At 42.4% G+C, this 16,432-nt stretch overlaps 1 protein-coding gene across 1 annotated transcript; it reads left to right on the top strand.

The window, feature by feature from the left end:
• Positions 1–9,612: 9,612 nt before the first annotated feature.
• LOC112184147 (TMV resistance protein N-like) lies at positions 9,613–15,051 on the top strand. Its single transcript, XM_024322427.2, has 5 exons — positions 9,613–10,246; positions 10,502–11,606; positions 11,713–11,988; positions 12,077–13,844; positions 14,833–15,051. The coding sequence occupies exons 1-4, from the start codon at positions 9,750–9,752 to the stop codon at positions 13,628–13,630; spliced, it is 3,432 nt and encodes a 1,143-aa protein (XP_024178195.1). The 5' UTR covers positions 9,613–9,749; the 3' UTR covers positions 13,631–13,844; positions 14,833–15,051.
• The last annotated feature ends 1,381 nt before the right edge of the window (positions 15,052–16,432 follow it).

Consider the following 16,432-nt stretch of genomic DNA (forward strand, 5'->3'; position numbering starts at 1 on the left):
GGGACCAAAATGAAATTTTGAGAAACTTTCGTCCTTCTGAAAAAATCTGGTTTTCCACCTATTTATAGAAAAATTCCAATTTTCAAATATTCATAACTTATTCATACGAACTCCGAATATTGCGTTCCACATATACACGCGATCGTATCGACGAGCTCTACAACTTTCATGAAGGAAATTTTCTCAAATTCGGTACACATAAAAAGTCAACTTTCGCTGGCCCCTAAATAACGTTCGTTTTCGAAAATAAAATCGTTCGAACTACTTCCACAACTTCTCCAAGCTTCGTACTCGCTCCTAATACCGCAAAATCAATTATAAAAATCCACGGAATTTAATTTGGATTTTTCGGGGTATTACAGGGAGAGAGGTTGTGAAGGGAATACTCGTTCTCGTTCTGTTATTGATTTTAATGTCTTTGAAGAATTGGAAAATTTGGAGGATAAATTTGAAGGTAGAAATTCGGAAACAGAAAATGCAGTTGCCGAACAGAGCATTGTAAATTTTGAAATAGACAATGCGACTGCCGAACAGAGCATTGTAAATTCTGAAATAGACAATGCGACTGCTGAACGAAGTGTTGCGAATTCCGAAATAGAAAATGCGACTGCCGAACAGAATGCGACTGCCGAACGAAGTGTCGCGAATTTCGAAATAGAAAATGTAACTGCCGAACAGAGTGTTGTGAATTCCGAGACAGAAGAAACAACTTTTTTGGATAGTTTGAATCAAAATCAAGACATATCTGAAGCTCACACACAAGATATTTCCCCTTCTGCATCACCAACTGAAGATCTCGGTCAGAATGATCCACCTCAGGTACCCCTAAACTGTAATGAGTCTTCTGGGTTAGAAAGTGTCGAACCTAGGAAATCACAAAGGGTTACCAAGGGAATTCCTAAGAAACAATATGAACCAGATATCAAAGCCAAAGCTAAATACCCTATAGCTAATTTTATGTCTAACCATAGGATTTCTGGGTCACATGCACTTGTTGTTGAACAATTATCTACTGTATCTATTCCTAGTAACGTGCAGGATGCATTGATGGATCCAAAATGGACAAAGGCGATGAATGAAGAATTGGAAGCTCTTCAAAAGAATGCAACATGGGAGCTAGTACCTATGCCGGTTGGAAAGAAGACTGTAGGATGTCGTTGGGTATTTACTGTGAAGCTTAATGCAAATGGAACTATTAATAGATACAAGGCGAGGTTGGTTGCCAAAGGATATACACAACGCTATGGGATTGATTATGAGGAGACTTTTGCACCTGTGGCAAAGATTAATATTGTCCGGATTCTAATCTCACTTGCAGCAAACAAAGATTGGCCCTTGCACCAGTTTGATGTGAAGAATGCGTTTCTTAATGGGAATTTGGAAGAAGAAGTGTACATGGATGTGCCCCCAGGTGTTAAGAATTACCCAAGTAATGTTGGCAAGGTGTGTAAATTGAAGAAGTCTTTGTATGGCCTGAAGCAGTCTCCAAGAGCTTGGTTTGGAAGATTTTCAAAGTCCATGAAAGCCTTTGGATACAGACAGAGCAATTCTGACCATACCTTGTTCATCAAGCGCAAGAGTGGTAAGATTACAGCTCTTATCGTGTATGTTGATGACATGATTGTTACAGGGGATGATCCGAAAGAGATAAATGAATTACAAAAGTATTTGTCAAAGGAGTTTGAAATGAAGGATCTGGGACAACTGAAGTATTTTTTGGGTATTGAAGTTGTAAGGTCTAAGAAGGGGATTTCACTTTCACAGAGGAAATATGTTCTTGATTTACTTGATGAAACGGAGATGCTGGACTGCAGACCCATCGAGACACCCATTGAGATGAATCACGGACTTGCTATCTATCTTGATCAAGTTCCAACTGATAAAGGGATGTATCAACGTCTTGTAGGAAGGTTGATTTATCTTTCACCTACTAGACCTGATATTGCTTATGCTGTAAGTGTTGTTAGTCAATTTATGCATTGTCCTAGTGAAGAGCATATGGATGCAGTCTTTCGTATTTTGAAGTACTTAAAGATGGCACCAGGTAAAGGGTTATTGTTTCAGAAAAAAGATGAATTGGAAGTAATTGGGTACACAGATGCAGATTGGGCTGGTGATAAAACTGACTGACGTTCTACATTTGGGTACTTCACTTTTGTTGGAGGGAACCTTGTCACTTGGCGTAGCAAAAAGCAGAAAGTTGTTGCCAGATCAAGTACAGAAGCTGAGTTCCCAGGTATGACACACGGAGTCTGTGAAATGTTGTGGATTCGTAATGTCTTGAAAGACCTAGGATACAAGCTTAAAAAGCCTATGGATTTGCATTGTGATAATACAGCTGCCATTGAGATTGCACATAATCCAGTTCAGCATGATAGAACAAAGCATATGGAGGTTGACCGTCATTTTATTAAAGAAAATCTTGACAGAAAGGTTATTCGCTTTCCATTTGTAAACTCAGAGGAGCAATTAGCTGATGTTCTTACTAAAGGAGTGTCCAGGAAGGTATTTGACAGCTCAGTTGACAAGTTGGGCATGATAGATATCTATGCACCAACTTGAGGGGGAGTGTAGAATCGCTGTAAATCTGTATGTAATTAGGATTTTATTTAATTAGGATATCCTGTAATTATGGAAAGATTGTTTCCTATTAGAGTTAGACTACTCCTTTGTACTTGTATATATACCCTCATTGTGGGATGAATAGAATCATAAAAATTAACCCTGAATTGAAGTATTCTTTTCTACTAGCTTGGCCTCGTCTTTCTTCTCATAGTAGGGCTCTGCCTCTTATACTCTTACCAAACTCATTGTCAGCCACCATGGACACCTCTAGATTATCTTTGGCCTAGTTCCAAAAATTCACACAAATCAAAACCCAAACTTTAAACCACATTGTCAACCAAAGACACCTATTTTCTCTGCTAAATCACACGGATAAAAAAAAAACACAAAACTCGAATGAATTACCAAATTAATTAGATGATCACACTCCTCCTCAAAAAGAAAATTCTTATGAATAAAAGCCCTGCAGATCATGAAAACAATAAAGAACAAGGTCAATTGTAGACAAATAATCAAAAGCAAGATATGAAAAATGCGAAATTGAGAAAGAAAAGAAAACCTGGGATTCCATGAGAGCGGAGAGACGCGAGACAGATCTTATGTGGCAGAAGAAGGACCTTTCTTCATTCTGATGAGGTAACCCACACTGCAAAAATGCACACAATACTCCATCAGGGATTTCCAGCATGATTGGGTAAGCGGCTGGCGGGTCTAGCACCAGAGGCAGCCCGGGCGTGGCATTGGGTTTTCGTTTTGGGTTGTTGGTATTGGGTCAGTGGTATATGCGTAAATATTTCATTAAACTGAGCATTTTGGTCATTTTCTATTAAAATTGGGAGTCAGGTTTACATAATTTGGATTTTGGGTCTGGGCTCATGTCCTTATTTGTATAAATCTTTTTGAAAGTGAGTTTTCTGTGTTTACATCTTTGGTCATGTGTTACTATGTAATTTTCTATAAATAAAACTACCTTATCTCCCAGATCCAATAGACCAATACAATATAAGAGTCGTCTGACCCTACCCATTTCTCCATTATTGAAAGACTTTGGTGATGTTTCAATCAAAGTCTTCTCTTTCCGCCGTCTTCTTCTTTCTCTCCCCTCCATTATTTTGTGTGGTCGTTGGACATATGCATACAAGGGATTTACAGAGATATTTCCAATGGATTATTAGATGTACGTGACACAATTGGCTTCTCTAATGACCTTATCTCCCAAATCCAATAGACCAATACAATGTAAGAGTCGTCTGACCCTACCCATTTCTCTATTATTGAAAGACTTTGGTGATGTTTCAATCAAAGTCTTCTCTTTCCGTCGTCTTCTTCTCTCTCTCCCCTCCATTATTTTGTGTGGCCGTTGGACACATGCATACAAGGGATTTACAGAGATATTTCCAATGGATTATTAGATGTACGTGTCACTATTGGCTTCGCTAATGGTGGGAATGGACCCTAAAATCAATTGACTATGAGATGGTGGATGTGGGGGTGGTCAACAAATTGGACCCCTACAATCAAGGCAATTGAAGAGAAGTAATGGCAACAGTAAATGCAACAATTAATGTAGCTGTAAATACAACGATAAATGCGACATTCAGTATGGCAATCATAGCAGCCAATAAGTGACGGTTATTGCAGGAATGAATATGGCCTTAATGGTGGTGTGCCGCTCAAGTCACTGCGGCTTGCTGTGTAAATTTACTTGCAGCCCACGCCAAAGTACACCTATAAATACGCTGCTCGACATCAAGGTAAAGCATCGAATTCCAATTCACTCTACTCCACTACTAAGAAACGTACTGACTTAAGCATCGGAGGATTTTCTGCAGGTACCCCCCCTTCCCCTCGAGCCGACGATCAAACTCCAGGTCAACACTCGAGGGAAGCTTCTCGATTGTTCCCTGTCAGCTCCCGCTCTAGTCTGCATTCATTGGTGAGTCAAACTCCTCTACGGAATTTTTCTGCACCAACAAGTGGCGCCGTCTGTGGGAAATACTTATCCCTAAAAAGTGATGGCAGGAGCTGCCCCTGACGGGATTCCATTTCTATCACTGAGGACTGTTAGTGACGAAATTCCTCCCCACCAGCTGCCGAATGGGTCTATCCCGAGCCCCATCGGCGACCTGAACTTGCCTCCAGCTAACGAAACGCAAAGGTTGAGGCATGAATTGGAGCAATTTCGGAAGGAAAAGCGGGACAGCGAGGCTCGTCGTCGACGAAAACTTGAAAGGTTCCTACAACTTGATAGTGATTCATCAGACGACGATGCCATCGGCGATCTCCATCAAACTAACAATGTAGTAGCAAACGCAGGCGCTAGCGGTGTTGTGGGGGGAATCTCTGGTGGACCCCTCGTCGAGGGGGTGGGAGGCTCGTCCAATGGAGGGCAGAACGGCGGAGCCAGAGTAGGCCAATCCAAAAGGGCGCACAATGAATCGTGGTGCGAGAAGATGGAAAAAATGATTGATGCATGCAAGCGTGCCGGCCCTCGAGAGCTGGCTGCGGAAATCGCAAGGGACGTCGGTAAGTCTCCGTTTACCGACGACATTTTGAATGCGGCAAAACCTCGCCGGTTTATCACGCCGGTATTCCAAAAATATGACGGAACGACCGACCCGGTGGATCATATTAAGGGGTATAAACAACAGATGTCCATCGAGACTACCAATGAGAAATTAATGTGCAAGATCTTCCCTTCCAGTCTCACGGGGCTGGCGTCGACATGGTTCCGAGACCTCAAACCACATTCCATACCTGATTTCGACACATTAAGTCGCGCTTTCATTTCACAATACTTCTACAATCGCAAACAAAAGAAGGACTTGGCGACTCTGTTTAGTACTAAGCAGAAGCCAGGGGAAAAGCTAGGAAATTTTTTTGAAAGGTTTAGAGCTGAAATGAGCCAGGTTAATTGTGCTCCCCAATTCGCCGCAGTCGCGTTCCGAGAAGGATTGCTTTTGGGAACACCGTTATACGAAAGTTTGCTACGCAATCCGCCAAAGGACATGGACGACATAATTACAAGGGTTGAGGGGGGGATCAGAATTGAAAAAGCCAAAGAAGCACGCGAGGCCCGACTTACTGCCTTTGTCACCTCGAGAGAAGTTGAATGGAATAACACAAAGAATGACATTCAGAGTGATAGAGGAGGGAAACCTCAATATTATCCCCTTGAAGAATGGTTTATGATTCACCCTGTGACCATATACAAAAGACATAGTGAAGTCGTCCCCCCAACCAGAGGCTAGTGACGAGGGTGAGAGAAGTCAATATTGCCCGCTCCACGAGGCAAGGGGGCACGGCATATATAAGTGTCAGGGAGTGCGACCTGCAATCCTTACAGCAATGAAGACTAGTAAACTCCTTCAGTATAAAATGACATAAATTAAGGCAATCAAAGGGTTCATGGAAAAGTCCACGTGCCAAAATTCATCTGGAGTAATAGAGAAGGTACGATAATATGGTGACTTCGTTTTGATAAAAGATGGCACAACTCGTAAAACTCAGGTAAGAAAAATAAAAGAGTTTAAGTGATTTTTGCGCGTGTTGATATCTCATTCGAGAGACTATTGAAATTATGTATTTTGTATTTCTCGGGTGAATAATATCACTGGGGCTGGTTCCTCGAGTAGGACAGTCCTATTAATATGTATGACTGGTTCCTCGAGTAGGACAGTTGCATTCCATCTGTAGAAACTGGTTCCTCGAGTAGGGCAGTTACGTTTGATTCATAGGAGCTGGTTCCTCGAGTAGGACATTTACCTTAATGGTTCGAAATTGGTTCCTCGAGTAGGACAGTTACCTTAATGGTTCGACACTGGTTCCTCGAGTAGGACAGTTACCTTAATGCTTCCGGTAGGATGGCGTGCCACACCCTCGCTGCAGGCGGGGGTGGGATGATGAACCACACCCTCGCTATAGGTGGGGGTGGGATGGCTTGCCTCACCCTCGCCGGCGGCGGTGGTGGGATGATGGACCTGTTTGAGCCCAAAAGAATATTTTGGACTGGGTCCATAAAGGAAAATCACCATGGACCAAATTAAGCTGCCCAAACCAAAGGCCTGCCCTTCAAGACCCATGGGAAGCTCATTGGAAATTCCCACGAAGCCTTGAAGAGACCCAGTAGAGCCTACTTTTGGGAATCTGCATGGAGTGATCATTATATTCTTTTGCCCACATGGAGGTCAGAGAACATAGTACAGCTCGGCTCGAGGTAAAAATAAAGAAAGCGAGCGTGCGATAGGGTTTGTACACAGTTGCAGAAGAACAGGAATATAGCACTATGACTATATCAGTGCGCTATTAATGCAATGTGCGCGCGGGGATAGGATTAAATATATTATCCCAGCTGACCGCGTCCAATAGGCACTCAGCTTTGCCTATATTCTAGCAATATCCAAGCCAGCATATAATTATTAATTATTAGCCCACTACAGCTACCAAGACCATTAAGGGTTTTTGATTTATTTCAAGGCCAACGACTGTGGCCTGATGAATCTGCAGAGTAGCCTATACATAGAGGCGACAACGAAATTACAAAGACGGCCAATCAATCAACTAATCTCTACGATTATCAAAGCCTCCCCGGAGCAACCCAATCTCTTCCTCTTACAGGTGATCACACTCCAGTCCTAGACTCCTCGGGAGCCGACTGTAGCACCGCGACCACAACGGTTACGGAACCAGCCAAGCAAGGGTAACGCCCTCGCAAACCAGCCAAGCTAAAGTCACGCTTTAGCACGTTCTCCCTACTTTCCGGTGATATTCGCTCTGCTTGATCTACAATATTGAGTATCGATTGTGTGAACAAGAAGAAACTTCAGCAAAAGTCCTCACCACGAGGCACAAAAGACCCTGCGACGAGGTTGGTGCTCTCCTCGTCTACAATCGCTCGAAAAGAAGTCAGGTCAAGGGACACCCCCGACGACCGCACCCGAACGGTGCTGGCACGCCCCCGCAAGAAAAGAGACTGTTGACCAGCTGCAGCAAAACTGAAACTGGAGCCAAACAGGACCACACCCTCGCTACAGGTGGGGGTGGGATGGCGTGCCTCACCCTCACCACGGGCGGAGGTGGGATGATGGACCACACCCTCGCTGCAGGAGGGGGTGGGCTGGCGTGCCTCACCCCTCGCCGTGGGCGGGGGTGGGATGATGGACCACACCCTCGCTGCAGGAGAGGGTGGGATGGCGTGATGAATTTTAAATGTGCAGGATATGGTGGTTATGCAATCGGTTCTGTATGAGGAGTGGGGGCAATCCCATCCCCGGATGTTGTTAAGACGCAATGCGTGGCGGATAGACCCTCCATTACGGTTTGGTTTCAATTCATCTATTGCTTTCCAAGGCTCCATGCCTCGAATGTTGTACTTTTGTTTTGTTTTTCTTTCTGAGCGTCTGCGAACACAGACAAGAAAAATAAGGGGGCAAATAGAGGAATGGAATGCACATCCAAGCCATGGAAACGCCAGTGACGGTCATTGCGGCCGTCGTCATCATCATCTAGGTCGACATCGAGGTCAACGCCGAGGTTATTGAGAAAGACGTCATCGATGTCGAGGTCGAGGTCGGCATTGAGGTGAGGTTATTGAGAGAAACGCATACGCCGACGTCGAGGTTGACGCCAAGGGCAGATGACGAGACCCCAATGTCGAGGTCGACACTGAGGTTATTGCGAAAGACATTGCCGATGTCGAGGTTGGAGTAGAAGTCGAGGTTAGCGCCAACGTCGAGGTCGACACCAAGGTTATTGAGAAAGACATCATCGACGTCGAGGTCGACACCGAGGTTATTGAGAAAAACGTCACCAATGTCGAGGTTAGCGCTGATGTCGAGGTTGACACCGACGTGGAGGTTAGCGCCTAGGTTATTGAGAGCGACATCATCGACGTCGAGGTTGGCATCGTAGTTATTGAGAAGGACATCACCAACGTCGAGGCTGGTGCCGAGGTAATTGAGAAAAAGTCACCACCGTCGAGGTTGACACCGCAGACATTAAAGAAGATGTCATTGACGCCTATGCCGACGTCGACGTCGTGGTCATTGTGAAGGAGACGTCATGACGTCGAGGCCGACGTCACAGAATGTTAGATGACTAAGAAGGGAAAAGAGGAAGAGTTTCGCAGCAGGGTACCTCAGGCTCGGAGTCTGGTTTGAGCTACGCTGGGGACACGGCTTAGGAACGAGGTAGCTTAGCGGGTGCACCGAGCACAGGAGGGACTAGAAACTAGGCTTCAGCGCTGTGGGTGAGGCACCGGAGACACCACAAGCAGACGAGTCGGCGACGCGAAGACCCGACACTAGAATGGATGCAAGACAAAGGCATATTTGAGTCCAGATTTGGGCACTTCAGCGTCGGCATCGTCGACGAGATGAGATGCCGACTCTAAACAAGGAACGAGGATCTTCCCTTATGGGCATCTACATTTTCAACATAAGGAAGGCCTGGATGAAATTCAAAAAGGGGTGGCCAAAGAGAAATATAAAGATGTGCAGCCTATAGAGAAATTTGAGCTTTGGAAATTTTCTCTTGGGATGAATTCTCAAGGCGAAAATTTGGGGGCATTGTGGGGGTGGTCAACAAATTGGACCCTAGCTACAATCAAGGCAATTGAAGAGAAGTAATGGCTACAGTAAATGCAACAATTAATGTAGCTGTAAATACAACGATAAATTCAACATTTAGTATGACAATCATGGCAGCCAATAAGTGACGGTTATTGCAGGAATGAATATGGCCTTAATGGTGGTGTGCCGCTCAAGTCACTGCGGCTTGCTGTGCAAGTTTACTTGCAGCCCACGCCTAAGTACACCTATAAATAGGCTGCTCGACATCAAGGTAAAGCATCGAATTCCAATTCTCTCCACTCTACTACTAAGAAACGTACTGACTTAGGCATCAGAGGGTTTTTTGCAGGTACCCTCCCTTCCCCTCGAGCCGATGGTCAAACTCCAGGTCAACACTCGAGGAAAGTTTCTCGATTGTTCCCGGTCAGCTCCCGCTCCAATCCTCATTCATTGGTGAGTCAAACTCCTCTACGGAATTTTTCTACACCAACAGTGCACTTCCCTCTCTCTATTATTTCCATGACTTGAAACCCCTTTCTCTCGATGGTGTACAATTTGTTTTCCAGTGATTGTGCGTTTGGAGAAGAACTCTGATCACCACTCACACACTTTCCAATGGCGTTGAGCACCCAAGTTATAGCCTCATCGGGTTCAGCCTTCCCGTGGAAATACGACGTGTTTTTGAGCTTCCGAGGTGAAGACACACGCAAGGGCTTCACATGCTACTTATACCACGAGTTGCAGCGGCGAGGAATCAGGACTTTCAGGGACGATCCACAACTTGAAAGAGGCACAGCCATCTCTCCGGAGCTCCTCACAGCAATCGAGCAATCGTGGTTTGCGATCGTTGTTCTTTCGCCAAACTATGCTTCTTCTACATGGTGCTTGCTTGAACTGTCTAAGATTCTTGAATGCATGGAGGAGAGGGGGACAATTCTGCCAATCTTTTATGAGGTGGATCCCTCTCATGTGAGACATCAAAGGGGCAGCTTTGCTGAAGCATTTCAAGAACATCAAGAGAAGTTTGGGAAAGGTAATAATGAGGTGGAAGGGTGGAGAGATGCTTTAACCAAGGTGGCCAGTCTCGCTGGATGGACTTCAGAGAAATATAGGTAAGCTCGAATGACACATAAATAATGTACTTTAATGTTTGAATGCTCGTGAGTATTGATATTTTGAAAATATGAACTTGGATTAGTGAGTGCTTACACACACTATGCGAAATTTTGAAAACATGTGTGAAATTTTACTCTTGCTAGGAGCATTAGAATGCCACTGTTATTGCGGTTCAGTTCTATCTTACAAGAGAACTTTATATTCAACATGTTCATATATTCAGCATGGGATTTGTTATATTATTATTGTAGGTATGAAACTGAGCTTATCAGCGAGATTGTGCAAGCACTGTGGAGCAAATTGCATCCTAGTCTCTCTGTATTTGGTTCCTCAGAGAAGTTATTTGGAATGGATTCTAAGCTGGAGGAGATAGATGTTCTTTTAGATAAAGAAGCAAATGAAGTTCGCTTTATAGGGATATGGGGGATGGGTGGTATCGGTAAAACAACCCTTGCCAGACTAGTTTACCAGAAAATCTCTCATCAATTTGAAGTTTGCATCTTTCTTGATAATGTCAGAGAGGTTTCCAAAACAACCCATGGTCTAGTTGATCTACAAAAAAAAATTCTTTCCCAAATCTTTAAGGAAGAAAATGTTCAAGTATTGGATGTTTATAGTGGAATAACTATGATAAAGAGATGTGTTTGTAATAAAGCGGTTCTCCTAGTTCTTGATGATGTGGATCAATCAGAGCAACTGGAAAACTTGGTGGGAGGAAAAGACTGCTTTGGTTTGAGGAGTAGAATCATCATTACAACTAGAGATCGGCATGTACTAGTCACACATGGTGTAGATCAAAAACCATATGAGTTGAAGGGACTAAACGAAGATGAAGCTCTTCAGCTGTTTTGTTGGAAAGCCTTTAGGAACTGTAAGCCTGAAGAATATTATGCAGAACCGTGTAAGAGTTTTGTTACGTATGCAGCAGGTCTTCCGTTAGCACTTAAAATTTTGGGGTCTTTCTTGAACGGAAGAACTCCAGGTGAATGGAATTCTGCATTGGCAAAACTACAACAAACTCCCTACAGAACAGTTTTTGAAATATTGAAGATAAGTTTTGATGGACTTGATGAGACGGAGAAGAAAATTTTTCTGGACATTGCTTGTTTCCGCAGGCTGTATCGCAACGAGTTTATGATTGAACTAGTAGACAGTTCTGACCCTTGCAATTGTATTACAAGAAGTGTTCTTGCTGAGAAATCTCTCTTAACTATTTCATCAGACAACCAGGTAGATGTGCATGACTTGATACACGAAATGGGATGTGAAATTGTTCGGCAAGAGAATGAAGAGCCTGGTGGACGCAGTCGGTTGTGCCTTCGCGACGACATTTTTCATGTATTCACAAAGAATACGGTAAGATTTTGAAAAAATTAATTCACCAAATTTGGTTAGCGCTGTCATTTAATTTAATATGAAGCATACTTAATCCTGGAATGACTTCTGTTATAACTTATAACAGGGAACAGAAGCCATTGAAGGCATATTGTTACACTTGGATAAATTAGAAGAAGCAGATTGGAATCTTGAAACCTTCTCTAAAATGTGTAAATTGAAGCTGCTCTACATTCATAATTTGAGGCTTTCTGTTGGCCCAAAATTTCTTCCTAATGCCTTGAGATTTCTGAGTTGGAGTTGGTATCCTTCAAAATCTCTCCCACCATGTTTTCAACCGGATGAACTTACTGAACTCAGTTTGGTTCATAGCAATATTGATCACCTCTGGAATGGAATAAAAGTAAGTTACTGAATGTCTGCTTTTACAGAAATACAATCAAATTTTAAAGTTCATGCATGGAAGCTGATTGTTCTCATGTTTTCTACAGTACTTGGTCAATTTGAAATCCATCGATCTTAGTTACTCCATAAACTTGAGAAGGACACCAGATTTCACAGGTATTCCAAATCTTGAGAAGTTGGTTCTTGAAGGTTGTACCAATTTAGTTAAGATTCATCCATCCATTGCATTGCTGAAGAGACTCAAAATTTGGAATTTTAGAAACTGCAAAAGTATTAAGAGTCTACCAAGTGAAGTAAATATGGAGTTTCTGGAAACATTTGATGTATCTGGCTGCTCAAAACTGAAAAAGATTCCAGAATTTGAGGGGCAAACGAACAGATTATCAAACCTTTCTTTAGGTGGGACTGCTGTTGAGAAACTGCCTTCATCAATTGAGCACTTGAGTGAGAGTTTGGTGGAGCTTGATTTGAGTGGAATTGTTATAAGAGAGCAGCCATACTCCCTTTTTCTTAAGCAGAATCTCATAGTATCATCTTTTGGCTTATTTCCGAGAAAGAGTCCTCACCCTTTGATTCCTCTGTTAGCTTCCTTGAAGCATTTCTCTTGTTTGAGGACATTAAAGCTGAATGACTGTAATCTTTGTGAAGGAGAAATTCCCAATGATATTGGTTCTCTGTCCTCCTTAAGGAGGTTGGAACTCGGAGGAAACAATTTTGTTAGCCTTCCTGCAAGCATTTATTTGCTTTCTAAGCTAACAAATTTTAACGTGGACAACTGCAAAAGGCTTCAACAATTGCCAGAACTTTCGGCAAAGGACGTCTTACCTAGATCCGACAACTGTACTTACTTACAATTGTTTCCAGATCCGCCAGATTTGTGCAGAATAACAACCAATTTTTGGCTCAATTGCGTCAATTGCCTGAGTATGGTCGGTAATCAAGATGCTAGTTATTTTTTATATTCAGTGCTAAAGCGGTGGATTGAGGTACTCTCTCGTTGTGATATGATGGTTCATATGCAGGAAACCCATCGCCGCCCTTTGAAGTCTCTCGAGCTTGTAATTCCTGGAAGTGAAATTCCAGAGTGGTTCAATAATCAAAGTGTGGGAGACAGGGTAACTGAGAAGTTACCTTCGGATGAATGTAATAGCAAGTGCATTGGGTTTGCTGTGTGTGCTCTAATTGTACCTCCAGACAATCCGTCTGCCGTTCCTGAAGACCCCCATATAGATCCTGATACCTGTAGAATTTGGGGTCGTTGGAACAATTATGGTATTGGTTTACATGGTGTTGGTGTCTCTGTAAAACAATTTGTTTCAGATCACCTTTGCTTACTTGTTTTGCTAAGCCCTTTCCGGAAACCTGAGAACTGTCTGGAGGTTAATTTTGTCTTCGAAATCACTCGAGCTGTAGGATACAACGTATGCATGAAGGTGAAGAAATGTGGTGTCCGGGCACTGTACGAGCACGACACGGAAGAGCTGATCAGTAAAATGAACCAATCCAAGAGCAGCAGCATTTCTCTCTACGAGGAGGGTATGGATGAACAAGAAGGTGTCATGGTTAAGGCAAAACAAGAGGCAGCGACAAGCGGAAGTGGTGGCTCTGACGACGAATATTACTCTGCAGCAGAAGAATGAAACAATTTTAGAAGACACTGTCTTGCTCTGTCCAGTGCCTTGAAGCAAAACTGAAGGGCCAACAATACGGGAGCCTGTGAACAGTAACACCCCAAGTGATTTGACCATTTTGCCTCTTGGTCTGTTCTTTGACTGTTTTGTCCCTGGATGATTATGGGAGAGGTGATTCGGTTTTGCTGTGAGGAGGAAGAAGAGATCAAGTAATTGATTGTAGGTAAGTACTTCCAATACTCAGGTAGGCTATCTCAATTTCCTGGTAATTGATTGTTGGGTTCTTCAAAATTGAATCTTTAATTTCCCAACTGATCTATAAACATTTGATGGTTTCTGAAGTAGTTTGGTGATGGTTTTTGAAATTCAATGTTGAATTCATTGTATGGATTTAATCATGATTATATAGAATTGCATTTTCTCTCTGCTTTCTGTTTTGTCTTGAAGAGATTTATATTGTCAATTGTAAATCTAGGATGGTCTCGGTCGACTGGGTTTTCTAGATAGTTAATTTATAAGTCTGTTGTCTTTATAATTACAAAATTTGACAAATTATATAGGAAAAGGGTAGATAATTTTGGAGCTTCTGGGAATTGAAGGAGGAAGAACACAGTATTAAAACAAATTGATAGAGGTAAGAAGCTCTGTTTTTGTTTGCGTTTTACAACTGGGTAATTGGTGCATGATAGCTATCGTGTTTCTTATTCTTCTGTCTGGTTTTGTTAAAGGTTGGAGGTAGAGAGCTAGGTTGCTTCTGATCGGTGGTGTGCTTATCATTTGCCATATCCTGGATAGTGGACGAACCAATTTTAAGTGTTATCTTTATATACACGAATACACACCTATACTAACTGTTTCTCTATGTTAACTGGAACCTGCATGGCAGGGCAGTAACTGTACTCGAAAAAGATCAGTGTAGCAAATAATTTAAACAAAACCATAGCATAAACTCAAAAAAAAAATTCAGATATTTAATATCCTTTTCGCAGCATTTCTTTACAATGTTTATAGCTGTATATTTTCTATTCCGTTGTGGATTGTTTCTTTGTTCTAAGTTCACGATTGTTTTCGACTTTAAATAACATACATAGGCTTAATGGTGAATTTATGTACTGGGGATTGTTTTCTTAAATCAACATTTGTCGGTACTGTGCATTTGAGAAATTACTATGCTGAATTTAATAGGCTCTAATTTGCTGCTTTTGTCTTAGGTTGCTGATAAGCTGCTTCATCAAGCTACTAGCAATTTTCATGCAGAGCTAACGTTTATGAACTTAAGCTCCTGATCACATCAGTTTACTGTAGAAAACTACCTTCCAAAAGCCTTACTTGAAATCAAGAGCGTTGATGTGTTTTAATTATAATTGTGAGTACCCTTGCTTCTGTGTATCTCCACTCTGTGCAAACTTTAATTATTATTCAAATTGCATGAATGCAGAGTATTGCTCTTTGATGAGAAAGTCTTCATTGATTCTTAATATTGAATACATCCATCTGCCTCACATGAAGAATCTGTGGGACTATGACCTTACATTGTGTTGATATATATATAAGTGTTGAAGGAAAATCAAGTTTAGTGTGCCTTATCAAACTAGGAATAGGAATAGGAGAGAAGGTTCTAGATTTCCCAATCCTACACGGATTGGTATTCCTTGTAACATTAGATTATGCACTTTGTAATCCCTATATATAGGGCTCCTATTCTCTATAATGAAATACACTTCTCTCATCAATCTCTCTCAATACCAATATACTTAAACACGTTATCAGCACGACTCTAACCACAAAACAGAAAACCAAAACTCATTCACAAAGCAACCCCTAGCCCGAGCTAGCCGAGCCTTCGCTGCAGCCCGAGCGCCCATGTGCTTGCAACCTTGCACAGCAGCCCCTGCTGCCCCCTTCCTGCAGCCCTGCGTTCCAGCCTGCTGCCACCGAAGCATCCCTGCTGCGCAAACAAGCCAACGCACACCCACTGCATCTTTTTCCCGTTCCTGTGCACATCCGTCTTCTTGCAAGCCTCGAAACGTCTAGATCGGAAGCTCAGATCGAAAAACTTTCTTCATCAAAGTTGTTCGTCTCTGTCTCTTCCATCTAACCTCCGAATTTCAGCCTTATCGGAGTCATATTGAGATCTGTACACCAATCGAGGTACAAGCTGTTCAGAACAGAATCTGCTCCGAATTTTTACCAAGTAAGTATTCAAGAGTAAGTTTTGAAGTTCCTATAATTCAAATATTTCTTCTTTTCTCGGGGACTTGAAAACCTCCCTTCTTCTACATCCCACCTTTCTTATAACGTGGGTTCGATTCTTGAAAAGCAGAATCGTGGGGATTCACGCAATTAACGAACTAAGAGCGTTCGTAAGACTTCGGACTAAGAGCGTCCGTAAGCATCGAATTAACGAACTAAGAGAGTTCGTATGCTACGGACTAAGAGCGTTCGTGAGCATCTATTTTTGACCATACAAACATCATTGTTTCGGTCTAATCCAATTATTCTTGGAAATAGAATTCTTGGTAGCATAGCTCGGAAATCTTATTTATATTAGTTTTCGTGGAAGCATCGACTCCGAAACTAACTTGTTCTTGTTTCATCTTTCAGGATGTCAAACATGAACAAACTCGATTTTGTTCCATTGGATTATGCAGGCAAAAGGTACTTATTTTGGGTCACTGATGTCGAGACCCACCTTATTGCCCGGGATTTATTGCATACTATCCAAGAGCTTTGTCCTATAGAAACAGCTCCAGACCCTCAAACTGAGAAAGATAATTCCAAGGCACTTGCCTTCATGAAACGTCACATGGA

Source organism: Rosa chinensis, chromosome 1, assembly GCF_002994745.2.
Source record: "Rosa chinensis cultivar Old Blush chromosome 1, RchiOBHm-V2, whole genome shotgun sequence".
Lineage (NCBI taxonomy): Eukaryota > Viridiplantae > Streptophyta > Magnoliopsida > Rosales > Rosaceae > Rosa > Rosa chinensis.

Excerpts from the sequence above, each read along its gene's own strand:
- LOC112184147 (XM_024322427.2), top strand. The coding sequence starts at position 9,750 with ATGGCGTTGAGCACCCAAGTTATAGCCTCATCGGGTTCAGCCTTCCCG. Across the intron at positions 10,247-10,501 it reads TGGACTTCAGAGAAATATAG|GTATGAAACTGAGCTTATCA; the intron begins GTAAGCTCGAAT and ends TTATTATTGTAG. Across the intron at positions 11,607-11,712 it reads ATGTATTCACAAAGAATACG|GGAACAGAAGCCATTGAAGG; the intron begins GTAAGATTTTGA and ends AACTTATAACAG.